Source organism: Nicotiana attenuata, unplaced genomic scaffold, assembly GCF_001879085.1.
Source record: "Nicotiana attenuata strain UT unplaced genomic scaffold, NIATTr2, whole genome shotgun sequence".
Classification (NCBI taxonomy): Eukaryota; Viridiplantae; Streptophyta; class Magnoliopsida; order Solanales; family Solanaceae; genus Nicotiana; species Nicotiana attenuata.
The window spans coordinates 232,010-246,284 of record NW_017671717.1 but is presented as its reverse complement, the minus strand read 5'-3'; the positions used below and the strand labels follow the sequence as shown (position 1 = coordinate 246,284).

General features: G+C 40.1%; 1 protein-coding gene across 1 annotated transcript in view; it reads right to left on the bottom strand.

Annotated features, from left to right (window-relative positions):
- Positions 1-4,284: 4,284 nt before the first annotated feature.
- LOC109209828 (pectinesterase-like) overlaps positions 4,285-14,275 on the bottom strand; it is an 11,491-nt gene continuing 1,500 nt past the window's right edge. Inside the window, exons 2-3 of the mRNA XM_019373175.1 lie at positions 13,770-14,108; positions 4,285-5,108 (exon numbers count right to left, since the gene is read on the bottom strand). Of these exons, the coding sequence (XP_019228720.1) occupies positions 4,417-5,108; positions 13,770-14,108 (1,031 nt within the window). The 3' untranslated portion in view covers positions 4,285-4,416. The remainder of the gene's footprint in view (positions 5,109-13,769; positions 14,109-14,275) is intronic.

The following is a 14,275-nucleotide window of genomic DNA, read 5'->3' as shown; positions in this document are numbered from 1 at the left end:
ATAGGCATCTAAAAAGCTCGATAGTTCGTGTCCTGCAGTAGCATCAATTAGTTGATCTATGTGTGGTAGTGGGAAAGAATCTTTAGGGCAAGCTTTATTCAAATCAGTATAGTCTACACAAATTCGCCACTTACCATTCTTTTTGGGCACCACTACAGTATTAGCTAGCCAATTAGGATATTTTACCTCGCGGATAGACCCGATTTTTAAGAGCTTTTGTACCTCATCTTGAATCACCTGATTCTTGAAGGACCCTTGCTTCCTTTTCTTCTGTTTGATAGGTGGATATGTCAGATCTTCATTCAACTTATGGGTCATTACCTCCGATGGTAGACCTTTCATATCTGAATGCGACTAAGCAAAGCAATATGCATTAGCTTTTAAAAATTCAATTAACTTACTTTTCATCTCCGGACTGAGGTTGGTTCCAATGTAGAATTTTCTGTCCTGCCAATGTACAAATAATACCATAGCTTCAAGTTCCTCGATTGTTGTTTTGATGTTTTCATTTTCTTTTGGTTCTTGAATAGTATCAGGCCTTGAGTCTACATCTGTTTGTCCATCTTCAGTCGAGGTTTGTGTTGCTAAGTCCTCAACTGAATTCTGTAATTGCTATTTTTCATCTGCAGCATCCTTCTTCACGCTTGAATCTGCCACTGAGTTAATGTTTTGGGAAGCTTGTTGATCACCACGGATTTGTCTTATTCCCCATTGTGAAGGGAACTTGATAACCTGATGTAAGGTAGACGGAACAACATCCATCTCGTGAATTCACGGTCTGCCGAGAATCATATTGTATGCCATGTCCATATCTATCACTTGAAATTTAGTATCTTTGACCAGTCCTTCTGCGAATGTGGTAAGTATTATCTCCCCTTTTGTTACAACACTCGAGTTGTCAAAACCAGACAAGGTCCGTGCTTTGGGTACCAATTTATCATCGGCTTGCATCTCGTTTACCACTCTTAAAAGAATGATATTTACAGAACTACCTGGATCGATCAAAACTCGTTTTACGTTAGTATCATGTACAAGGAAAGATATACCAGGGCATCATTATGTGGGTTCAACACGCCATCTGCGTCGGCATCATCGAATGTTATACTATCTTCTTCCAAAACTTGGCGAACTCGCTTCCCGTAGGTGACTGTGATTTTTGACACCTTCTTTGTTGTCGTATATGTTATGCCGTTGACCTCATCCCCTCCACTTATGACATTAACCGTTCTCTTTGGTGATGGAGGTTTCGGTGGTTCCTGCATATTCTTCATATATGCTTGCTTACCCTTCTCATTAATCAATTCGGTTAAGTAACCTTGTTTTAGTAGGTGCTCTACTTCACCTTGCAGTAGTTTGCAATCTGTTGTTTTGTGACCGTGATCATTATGAAACTCGCACAAAAAATCGGGGTTTCTCCTGTGTGGGTTCGATCTCATTTATTTTGGCCACCGCACTTTATCTCCCATGCTTCTTAGAACTGCTACCAACTCGGACGTGCTAACATTAAAACTGTAACCTCCAATTTTCGCCTTTGAACTTCCGTCATTGTCTCGCGTATCTCGCGTATTTCGTTCCTTTCCAAACCGAGATGACAAACCCGAATCTCTGTCCTTTGATCTGGAATCATACCTTAGGTTTTCTTATTTCGAACGTGAATCCGTTCCTGCTTGTCCCATATAAGTTTCGTACCTGTTCTTACCGGACCTTTTTCAGTTTTTGATCGCCATGAACTCACCCTTTCATCTCTCCGGGATTGAATGATAGTGTCTTCTATCCGCAGCTTCGTGCTATACCTGTTGTAAACATCATTCCAAGTTGTTGCAGGAAATTCTCGTAAGTTTTCTTTGAGTCTTCTCGTGGCTTTCGAGCTTTTTCCATTTAAATTACTGGCAAATGCCATAGCCGCCCAATTGTCAGGTACACATGGCAGCATCATCCTCTCACGCAGGAACCTGTCTACGAATTCCCTGAGTAACTCCGTATCTCCTTGTTTTATTTTGAAAATGTCTTCCATCCTTTTTTCTACTTTTTGAGCTCCCGAATGTGCTTTTATAAATGAATCTGCAAGCTCATCAAAAGAATCAATGGAGTTTTCAAGTAAAAGAGAATACCATGTCAGTGCTCCCTTCGTGGGGGTTTCACCGAATTTTTTGACCAATACTTATTCGATCTCTTTCTTGGTCAAGTTTTTGCCCTTCACACCAGTGATAAATACGGTTACGTGATCTCGTGGATCAGTTGTTCCATCGTATTTTTGGGTTGTCAGGCATCTTAAACTTTTTTGGAATAAGCAATGGAGCGGCACTTGACTTCCAAGGTTGTTGAGAATATTTTTCCACATCTACTCCTTTGATTATAGGTGGCACACCGGGTATCTGCTCTATGCGATCATTTTGCTCCTTGAGCTATTTCTGCAAAGTTAGTACTAAACTTTGTAAATAAGAATTAACTGGGATACCTGGCCCTGCATCGCGAGATTCGCTTGGAGTTCCTCAGCTGCCTGAATTAGCAGGTCTCGAGCGTGGATTCTCTTTGGTTGCGGTGTTGTTTGGAGGTGGAGTTGGTGGTACAGTTGGCAACCTATTGGCAAAAGCTTGGAGAGCATTGTTGACCTGTTCGACGATTAATTGTTTCAATGCTGCATCAATAGCTTGATCGTTCTCATGTTGGTCATTCATATTCGATTCGGATCTAACAGGAGTCCCCTCTCGAGATTATCGAGGAGAGTTTTGCGGTGAGGGGAGTGGAGTTTCATCACCTTGTTGATTTTGCTGATTCAACTGATGTTGCTGATTTTGTTGGTTTTGTAGGTTTTGTTGGTTGTTGTCGTTGACGTTCGACATTATTTTTTGCCAGAAGAATTGATTTGGAAAGTAAAAAGATTATCAGATTCCCGTAATGAAACCAATTGTTTAACCAGAAAATAGGAATTTCGGTCAAAGCTTAATTTTAGAAGTACTCGGGTTACTGATAATCAAGAAAAAGAATATTTTTGCGATGAGAAAGGAAAATTAGAGTTTGAAATAGCAAAACAATCAATATAAAGCAAGAGTAAATAAGTGTATTCCAGTAATAATCAGAACGTCTCCATACAAATGACATTTCACTTCCTTTTATAGCTACTTCTAGGTACAACGTCTCTTCCTTCTCGTAATCGAATCATTATGAGCATTTAATAACATTAATGAAACGTTATAATTGGCAATCGTAACTGTTTCGTGAAGATTCTGTAACGTTTCTAATCATTCACGCTCATTAATTGAAGATTAACGAATCTGTACTTTTTGCTGTCTTGATTCACTCCACTGGTGTCTCTCCAAATTACGAAGAGACTCGAGCAACCGTTTCTTCTTGTCTTTTATACGTTTTGCTCGTTCCTATTAAGACTCACATCTCTTTAAGTACTCTTCTCCAGCTGTCACTTTTCTAATGATCCACGTGTCTTGCCATGTCAGCTACATAATTAATTCCACGTATAATATTTATTTTTCCCAATACAACTTGTCTTTTTCTTGAGAGATTATTAATGGACCTCGTTGGCACCACATGTATCATGTATGTAGGTAACAACTCCTTAATTAATCAAAATGTCGCCCTAGAATGAATTGACTTATATAGTATTCTATTCTTGTCGAGGAACAATTACGACACCTGTATAGCTCCGAGAAGAAATGGATGAGGACAAAACCTAAAATGATGGAGTTCAGAATTTCATTAAAGCAATAAAATTTTGTCCAAATACACATGAAGAAATATATTCCTACTGTAATAAGACTTCAATTAGGGATGCTTTGGTTCAGTGCTAGCTAGCTCAATCATTTGCACAACCAGATGTCATTGTTATTTAGCCAATGAAGAGAAGCGAGGAAAAAAGTTTCTGTGTGACCTATAGATCACGGTTCGGATCATGGAATTAGCCATTAACGCTTATATCAGAATATGCTGCCTATATCACACTCGTTTGACGTGCGACCCTTCTCCACACCCCTTTTCTTATTACTCCATTTGTTAATCTAGAGGCTTTATTACAACAACGTAACAACAATAACATGCCAGTGTAATCCCACAAAGTGGAGTATGAGGAGGGTAGAGTATATGCAGACCTTACCCCTGCATTTAAGAAGACAGAGAGGTTGTTTCCGATAGACCCTCAGCTCAGGAAGGAAAAAAGGGAGGAGCAATAACAAGAAATCTAGAGGCCTTATTCAAGAGTATTATTTTAAAATGATATCAATCATCAAAGGGGTTGTTTGGTGCAGACTAGGAATATTCATCAGTATGGGATAGCTAATATCAAGATTTTGATATAAAATTTATTCTGGTATTAGCTAATACCAACGACCTTATAAGTTATAAACTAATTAACAATGTCTAAAAAGTAATAAAAAGTCTAGCCAAACAAAACAAGAAACAATATTAGAGACCAAGAGCAAAAGGAAAACCAGTGGAGCTCAACCAACTGTTTCCAGCAATAAACTTGTTAGGAGTATAATCTTGAGCCTCAGTTGCACTAGTAATAACTTTAAAACCTTTCCATTTCACTCTCCCTGATGTCCCAGCTCCTGCACCTGTATTCTCATACTCCCCATAAAACAACGTATCAAGTGCAAAATTCCCATTCCACTCGTGCCACCCTGTCGGACTAATCACATCCGCGATCGAACATTGCATGATCACAGTTCTAGAATATTCCTTCCACGGCCGTCCTAAATACGTAGGGAAATTTTTCTGAACTGATTTCATGTCCGAAGTAGCGCCAATTCTAGATTTATGAATCACTATCCCAGTGTTCTGGTTGGCATCCGTTCGCCCTTGGGCCGTGATCATGTTTTTCTGGCCCGGCCCTGGACGTCTAGCGTGGATGTCGCAGTCCTGGAGTACGGCTGCAGCGTTACCAAAGATGAAATCGACTGTGCCTGAAATGAAACATTGGACGAAGAATTGACGATTGGAGTGGACGTAAAGAGTGTCTTGGTAGCCTAACATGTCACATTTGTAGAAGGCGGATAAATCTGCACCCACTCGAAGTGCAACTGCTTGGTGCTTTTCGTGCCCTGCTGTGTTTTCGAATGTTATGTCTCTGGCTAAGAACCCTTCTCCTACTGCGGCTGCAAAGTTAGAATAACAAAAGATTAATTTGTGGAATTGATATGAATGTGAGATAACCCTTCAAGATAGACCAATTTGAACTCGATACATAAAAAAGGAATTTACCTTTAAATATTGTTTGCCCTTACATATTCTTTATTAGTTAACAAAGCTCAATAGTTTTGTTTTTTATTCCCCTTCTTGTTTTTTTGTTGACTCAAATGCCGTTACTTGATATGTAGAAAATGTTTTTCAGCGGACAGAGAAAGCATAGCATTATATATTCTTGTTGTCCACTAAGTAAGAATTTAACTTTTATATACTGGTTGCTCAACTAAAAGATAACTACGAATAGTTATCAAATAATAAGTGAGATTACTAACCTAAAAAATCAGCAAGTTAAAATATATAAATGGTGTAAAAATACTTCCACTACATGTAAGTTAAATCATTAAGTGCTCGTTTGGTACGAGGGATAAGGAATAATTAATCTCGAGATTAAATTTAAGAAGAGTACTTTATCCCATGTTTGGTTGGTAGAACAGTACAGTATAATTAATCCCGGGATCAGTTATCCTGGGATTGTAGTATTTTTTAATCCCCATGGGAGGGTGGAATAACTAATCCCAGGATTGTTTGGGTCAAAATTAGGTCGAGTTTATTGAATGCAAATGGACGAGCGAAGGCCGACGTCGAGACCAAGCACGGTCCAGTGGCAAGGAGTCGCCCAGAAAGAGACCAGCGCCAAGGTCGAGTAGAGAACAAACGACAACAATGGTTAGAATATTCCTAGGATTAGGAATAAGAATATTCCATTGAATATTCCCCCAATTGTATTTTTTAGAGTTTTCTAGGAATATCCCTTATAAATAAGAGGAGAGAGGGAATAAAAGACTCTCTGGACTTTTGATGAAAGAACATCTTGTGAAGAGTTGACTATCAAAAATATACAAAAGCTTGTCTCGTCTCCTTTGTTTGATTCCATTACATAACATTCCTCTTTAGTTCACAAGATCCAAGAACACATAGTTCACTTCCATTGTGTGCTGTCACACGGTTTAGTCAGAGGAAGGAATCATCCATCTCATCCAACATTTGGGTGACAAATTTCTTCTTATTACATTTAATGCCATTTATCACATTTATTGCATGTTTTCATCCTCATAATTATTAATAGTCACCGAGCATTAACTCGGCATTTGTTGACTTGAACACGGTCCCATACCATCCAAATTGTTTAATTTCGGATCTAGAATTTATTACTTTTAACTTGGATTCACCCCTTGTCTATTTATTAAATTGGTTTAACTAAAAGGGCTTAAAACTTTTTGGTCAAACAGGGATAACTAATTCTGGAAACATTAGTCGTGGGATAAATTCTTTCCGACCAAATGACTCCTAAAAATATTGTCCCTTTAATCCAATTTATTAAGCCATAACCAAAGAAAACATCTTGCTCTATGCGAGACCAAAAGAAATAGCGTCTTACTCCATCGCAGTCTTTCATAAATACATATCAAATTAAATGGAGAAATTAAAACAAATGTTGATTTAAAGGAGAAGGAAAGAGCTTAGCTCACAATGACATGGAATGACCACCAAAAAGTCCATAATGTCCGGAGAAATTTACGGCAGGCGCTCCCAACTAGAAAGCATCAATAGTGAACAGTGATCAAGACTCAAGAGTACGTAATAGCCAAATGGATGTCAAACTTGTATAGGTCAAAATCTGATCAAAGAATTTTACTTAAGGAAGAACGACCAAGAATCAACCAAGTCGAAGTCACGTATAGGAAGCAATATACCAGCGAGTGATGTAGCTACGGTCGAGGTCGAGTACTCAATTCGGCGCGAACGGCTAGTTCAACACTTAGAAATTTTAGAGGAATATTCTACGGGATATTCAAAGAATTTAGGTACTCCGGTTAAGGACCGCTAGGTAAGGAAAGTGTTTTGTATAATTATCATGGGAGAGAGTAACAGGGGGGGGGGGGGGGGCTGATAGGAACACACACACACACAAACATGTACATCTCTCTGAAGGGAAGATATTCCCTGATCTCAGGCTCCTCGCCGGAAGAGGAGATAAGAGCATAGGATCTCGATATTCATTTGTAACTCGACTTAATCAAATAATCGGAAGCTGGTCTTATTCAAGAATGGTGATTCTTTTCATTTATGTATTCTTCATCGTCATTTGATATTTTAGAACAATCATCTATTTCTTCCATTATGAAATTCAATCGCAACTATAATCAAATTTTATGTTCGGTTATGCTTGTTTATTCCTACCTTCTATTTCAGATCTAGAATAAATTATTTCTGGCTAGGATTTGCCCTCTGTCTATTTATTACATTGATTCAACAAAAAGGACCTAAAACTTTTTGGTCGAACTTTTTGGTCGAACTCGGTCGAATTGATAAATCTACATTCGACCTCGTTCGAATTAGTCTAAATTCAATCTCATTCGAATTTACAGCAAGACAATTTGACCTCGCTCGAATTGATAAATCTACATTCAACCTCGTTCGAATCAGTCTAAATTCGATCTCATTCGAATATACTGCAAGACAATTCCACCTCGCTCGAATTGATAAATCTACATTCGACCTCGTTCGAATCAATCTAGATTCTATCACATTCCAATTTACAGCAAGACAATTCGACCTCGCTCGAATTGATAAATCTACATTCGACCTCGTTCGAATCTGTCTAAATTCGATCTCATTAGAATTTACAGCGAGACAATTCGACCTCGCTCGAATTGATAAATCTACATTCGACGAATCAGTCTAAATTCGATCTCATTCGTATTTACAGCAAGACAATTCGACCTCACTCGAATTGATAAATCTACATTCGACCCCGTTAGAATCAGTATTAATTCATCTCATTCGAATTTACAGCAAGACAATTCGACCTCGCCCGAATTGATAAATCTACATTCGACCTCGTTCGAATCAGTCTAAATTCGATCTCATTCGAATTTACATCAAGACAATTCGACCTTGCTCGAATTGATAAATCTGCATTCGACCTCGTTCGAATCAGTCTAAATACGATCTCATTCGAATATACAACAAGACAATTCCACCTCGCTCGAATTGATAAATCTACATTCGACCTCGTTCGAATCAGTCTAGATTCTATCTCATTCGAATTTGCGGCAAGACAATTCAACCTCGCTCGAATTGATAAATCTACGTTCGACCTCGTTCGAATCAGTCTAAATTCGATCTCATTCGAATTTACAACAAGACAATTCGACCTTGCTCGAATTGATAAATCTACATTCGACCTCGTTCGAATCAGTCTAAATTCGATCTCATTCGAATTTACAGCAAGACAATTCGACCTCGCTCGAACTGATAAATCCACATTCGACCTCGTTCGAATCAGTCTAAATTCGATCTCATTCGAATTTACAGCAAGACAATTCGACCTTGCTCGAATTGATAAATCTACATTCGACCTTGTTCAAATCAGTCTAAATTCAATCTCATTCGAATTTACAGCAAGACAATTCGACCTCTCTCTAATTTATAAATCTACATTCGACCTCGTTCGAATTAGTCTAGATTCTATCTCATTCGAATTTACAGCAAGACAATTTGACCTCGCTCGAATTAATAAATCTACATTCGACCTCGTTCGAGTCAGTCTAAATTCGATATCATTCGAATTTACAGCAGGACAATTCGACCTCGCTCGAATTAATAAATCTAAATTCGACCTCGTTCGAATTAACCTACATTCGGCCTCATTCGAATTAACTTACATTCAACCTCGTTCGGATTACCCTACATTCGAACTCATTCGAATTTACTTACATCCGACCTCACATCAATCCACATTCGACCTCGTTCGAATCAACAAATCTAAATTCAACCCCGCTCGAATTTACAGCAAGCCTACATTCGACCTCGCTCGAATTAACTACCGAATGTCAGAGACTTATTGCAAGAAGATCTTAGAAACTCAAAGAGAAAAGAGAAGGAAAGGCCAAAGACGTACAACCAAGGACAAATCAACTGTTCCATTCAAAAAACATATATATAGTGTCTTACAAAGGGCCAAAAGGGGGCTCCCACCCAACTAACTAAGTACAGAAAAATGAAATACAAAAGGGGAAATTAAGTACAAAAGCTTCACTTAGCGTCATCTCCGTCCATACCGTCATCCCTCTCCTCGTTTGGTTCAGCGGCTTCACCTCTACCGTCGCCCTCTCCATCAGAGTGCTGGTCATCAAAGGGAAGTCCATCCTCGGCCTCATTATCTCCACCGGCCTCCGGTGCGCGGCGTTATAGCCACAGGCGAGCTGGGCCTCATGAGCTTTAACACGAGCTTCTTCAAAAGAAGCCCCAGGAACATTCCCAGCTGCCAACAAACCCTTATATATTTCCCGTTGGGCCTCAGTGTGGATCCACATCTCGTACAAAGGGCGATGAACGACAACAGAGGCGGAAGCAGGAGGAGTCGAAGCCAACGATTGAGCCCTCTCAGCCTCGAGAGCATCAATTTGATCGCTCAAAGTCGAGACGTCCCCCTCTAGCCCGCCAATTCTCTCATCAAGCCGCGCCTCCCTTAGAGCGGTCGTCTCCATCTCTGTTGCGCATTCGGACCTGAGAACGCGGATAGAATCTTCTAGTGCCGAAACTCTTGCCAAGGCCGCTACTCGGGCTCCCTCAACACTTTCCAACTCGGTCACCTTCTCCGCCAATTCAACACTTAGACCGGCGACTCTAGTGTCACTCTGCTCAAGCTCCACCCGCAGGGCCACCACATTCGCCAAAGATCAACACACTCAGCACCAAATCTCTTGCCCACCTCGAGCTCTTCTTCTTTAGCCCTAAGCAGCCCCTCGAGTTCGCTGCATCTACCAATAGACCGCCTCAGGTCCCCATCCTTCTGCTCCAACTCCTTCCTAAGGGACTGAGGATTGCTGCCCGCCCGGAGCCGCGCATGCATCTCGCGGCACTTGTCACGAAGTCTGTGGTATTTTGAAACCATTTTCTGAAAAGCCTCTCCTCGCGGCGAATACTCTCAGTTTCCAAAATAAAAGACTGAATAAAGAAAAGAGAACAGAGAGAGAAAGTCAGCAAGAGTAGAAGACGTAAAACGAAGAAAGCAATAAACTCGCCCTCAAAGCCATTCCGGCTACGCCCCGTGATAAGAAAACATCGCTGATCTCCTAGAGGGACCTGCTTTCAGTAGCAGAACAAAGGAGGGCAAATTGGGTGCCGGGCTCACCGTAACCTCCAACAAATCGCAGCAATCTCGATCACACGGGAGGAACTATCCGTTCCCGCCTCCACCCGAGTTAACCCCATTTCAAACATGTTTATGTCCTTCTTTTTCCCTTTCTCTACTTTACAGCCGAGAAGGCGCCTCCTCTGCTAGTCGCTGACATTCGCGAGTGGGTGAGCCAGGTTTTGCCCCATACGATAGGGATTCATGAATGGTCGTTGTTTCACGAGAGATTCAGACGTAGTCCTTCTACCGATCGATGGGTCACGAGGAGGGTGAGGGCTCCCATACCCACTTTTCGTCAGTCGAGTCTCATCACTGGATCTGCACCGATTCTAGCTGCAAGTGAGAGCGTTCAGTCCGCTACTACTTTACATACTACGACCCTTCCTGGGCTCGGCCGTCGTGAGGTTGCTCGTCAGGCGTAGGCTCCGCTTTCCGTGGTTCATTTTCTGGATGAATCGTCTCAGGACGACGGCGAAGAGGCTCCATTAAAGAGGCGACGAATAAGGGCTGATGGGGTACCCAGGACGGAGGGGCCTTCGAGGGACAATCCCGTGTTGGTGGTGTTTGAGCCTGCTGGTGATGCCGAGTTAGATGAGGAGATCGTGTCCCCCTCGGGAGTGGAGGTGGTGCCCATTTTTGGCGTGGGGGAGTCTATCGTGGTAGGGGGGTAGAACTCAGAGGTTGCTGCGATCATTCCGCATGGTCCATCGACTTCACAATAGGCTCGTGCTCCCTCTTCGGCCAGCGAGAGGGCAAAGGGCATAATTGTTGATGACTATGAATCCGGTTCAAATATTGACCCCGAGAAAATGACGCAACGTTGCTTCCAAAGCAGAGAAGGCACCGGAAACAACGCAACATATAGGGAACGTGCGCCATAATGACGCATGACAGATTGGCATCATTTCAAACTGATATAACGATCATGCACGACTTTCGAAACATCACATCGTTATCTCGCTATGAAGGGTCACTCTTCGACCAATGTGCTCAGATTTCTCAAAGGTGCAACTGGCGAAATCCGCCCACTGTGCCCGCCCAAAGGCGACCCCGATAGGCGGAGGGACTAACTGTATAGGTCAAAATTTGATCAAAGAACTCTACTTAAGGAAGAACGACCAAGAATCAACCAAGCCGAAGTCACGTATAGGAAGCAATATATCAGCGAGTGATGTAGCTACGGTCGAGGTCGAGTACTCAATTCGGCCCGAACGGCTAGTTCAACACTTAGACATTTTAGAGGAATATTCTACGGGATATTCCAAGAATTTAGGTACTCCGGTTAAGGACAGCTGGGTAAGGAAAGTGTTTTGTATAAATATCATGGGAGAGAGTAACAAAGGGGGGGAGGGGGGCTGATAGGAATACACACACACACAAACATGTACATCTCTCTGAAGGGAAGATATTCCCTGATCTCAGGCTCCTCGACGGAAGAGGAGATAAGAGCATAGGATCTCGATATTCATTTGTAATTCGACTTTTATCAAATATGCGGAAGCTGGTCTTGTTCAAGAATGGTGATTCTTTTTATTTATGTATTCTTCATCATCATTTGATATTATTAGAACAATCATCTATTTCTTCCATTATGAAATTCGAGCGCAACTGTAATCAAATTTTATGTTCGGTTATGCTTGTTTATTCCTACCTTCTATTGCAGATCTAGAATAAATTATTTCATGCTATGATTTGCCCTTTGTCTATTTATTACATTGGTTCAACAAAAAGGACCTAAAACTTTTTGGTCAAACAAAACCTTATGAAGTATTTTAATTGAATGAATGCGTGTTTTTTTTAATAATAGTGGTATCCGGTTTAACACCATGGGTATTGTGGAGGTGAGCAGAGTTGCTTTTACTATATTTTTGCTGTCAGGAGGAGCGTATCACTGGTGGAAGGCTTACGAGGAGCGTATGCCAGCTGATGCAGCCCCACTCATTTGGGCTCGGTTTTCAGAGATGTTTTTGTGAGAGGCAAACGCTATTCACCGGACTTGATCAGATAATAACATAGTACTTTTGTCTCCGGTGAGATTTGAACATAAGGCATGATCGTGCTCGAATCACTTCATAAACCACTAGACCACACTCTTAATTAGGTGCAAATGCATGATTTTCGGTATACCAACTTTTATTTTATGATACTAAATTTAGATTTAATGCAAAGATTATGTAACTACCTTTGTGTTTGTTGGAGGCCTATGTAGCCAAGTTGTCCTTCCTGAAATGTGGACTTTGTTATTATTAATGATAATTTTTCACCGTTAATATAAAAATAATATTTAATATAAGTACGTAGTCTATAAAATATTCAAATATTTAATACTATATACTTTGAAGTTTGAAATTCTAATTTGGGTTCACGTGCAACTGCAATTCCACCTCTACAAGGAAAACAACAAAAAAGTTCTTACACATTACACCTTTGCCACATGCAACTCCGCGTCATCTCGAACAAAAAACTACGGCATGCTCTTAGTTGATATTACTAGTTAGGTCCATTTGAATTTAAATATCTTACTTTTCTTATTAATTTATTTGAAAAACTACAATTATGCTCTTATATCTACTTTTAGTTTAAGATCAGCCACAAGATTCAGATAATTTTCTTCAAATTCTTCGCGCCACATATCACTTTACAGACTCTGCTCCTCGGTAGTCAAACTAAAGCTATGGTTGTTGGCTTACAAGTCATAACTTCGAACACTAGTACGTATATATATATTATGACATATGCCAGCCAATCAATAATATTCTCTCCCCTGTTAAAAGGACAAGGGGGAGGTTAATCTTTACGATTTAATTTACCTCACTCGTCAGCAATTTCACGAAGCAACAAGCCAACAACTATGTTAATTTGTAGCAATAATCTATACTACGAGGAAATTTGAATTGAAGTATTAAAACCTCATCCCGTTACCTGCTATATGCGACTTAATAATAAACACCGCTTCCACTGTTCTAATTTATGTGGCATGCAGTGGCGAAGTCAGGAATTTTACTAAGAGATGTCAAAATATAAAAAGGTAAACAGACGAAGAAAATAAAGGAAGTTAACGTATAGTATATACACATAAAACTTATTTTTTACCTAGCTACATAGTGTATTTTTTTGACAAAGGGGTGTCAATTGATACCCCCTCCTAAGGTGGCTCCGCCACTAGTGACATAGACTTCGAGAATCAAATGAGTTATTATTTAATTTACCATAATTTTTTATACGACTATTTAAGTATTTTGAATTGTTAATTATATATTGTGACTTATTGTACATTTTACATAATTTTAAGTATGTTATTCCAAAATTAAGAAGTGTGACTCGAAAATTTTGAATTACACAAATGGAGACTGAGGGGCTATCTAGCTAGAAATTAATAATGCGCGAAAAATACTAAAATGAAAAGCTAATTATAGATTGAACTTACCAACAGTGGCAGAATGGAAGGTAGTGCTACCATCTTTGACATTCCTGCTTCCAGTAATTATAGTATTCTCTCTACCATCTCCCATAAACATTATGTTCTTCTTCTTCTTTGGCACCTCCACATTTTCTTTGTATACACCTGCCTTTATTCTAATCACATACCTCTTACTACTCTTTTCAGGTGCTTTTGCTACTGCTTCAGCCACCTTCTTGTAGTCTCCGCTTCCATCTGCCGCCACCACCACATCCGCCATCACCGACGGTGATTGCAGCAATCTTCTATCTCCGCCAGACAACCACTCCGGCCATGCTCCGCTGTTGAGTTTCCTGTTCACTTTGCCTGTATATATTGAGACATAAAAATGTGATTTTATTAAACAGTACTCGTACATAATTAGTAGCATGTTAAGAATATAATTAAGTACTTCCTCTGGTCCCCTTTACTTGCAGGTTGTATTTTACACTTTTTTTATTAAGGGACGCCAAATATATATATATATATATATA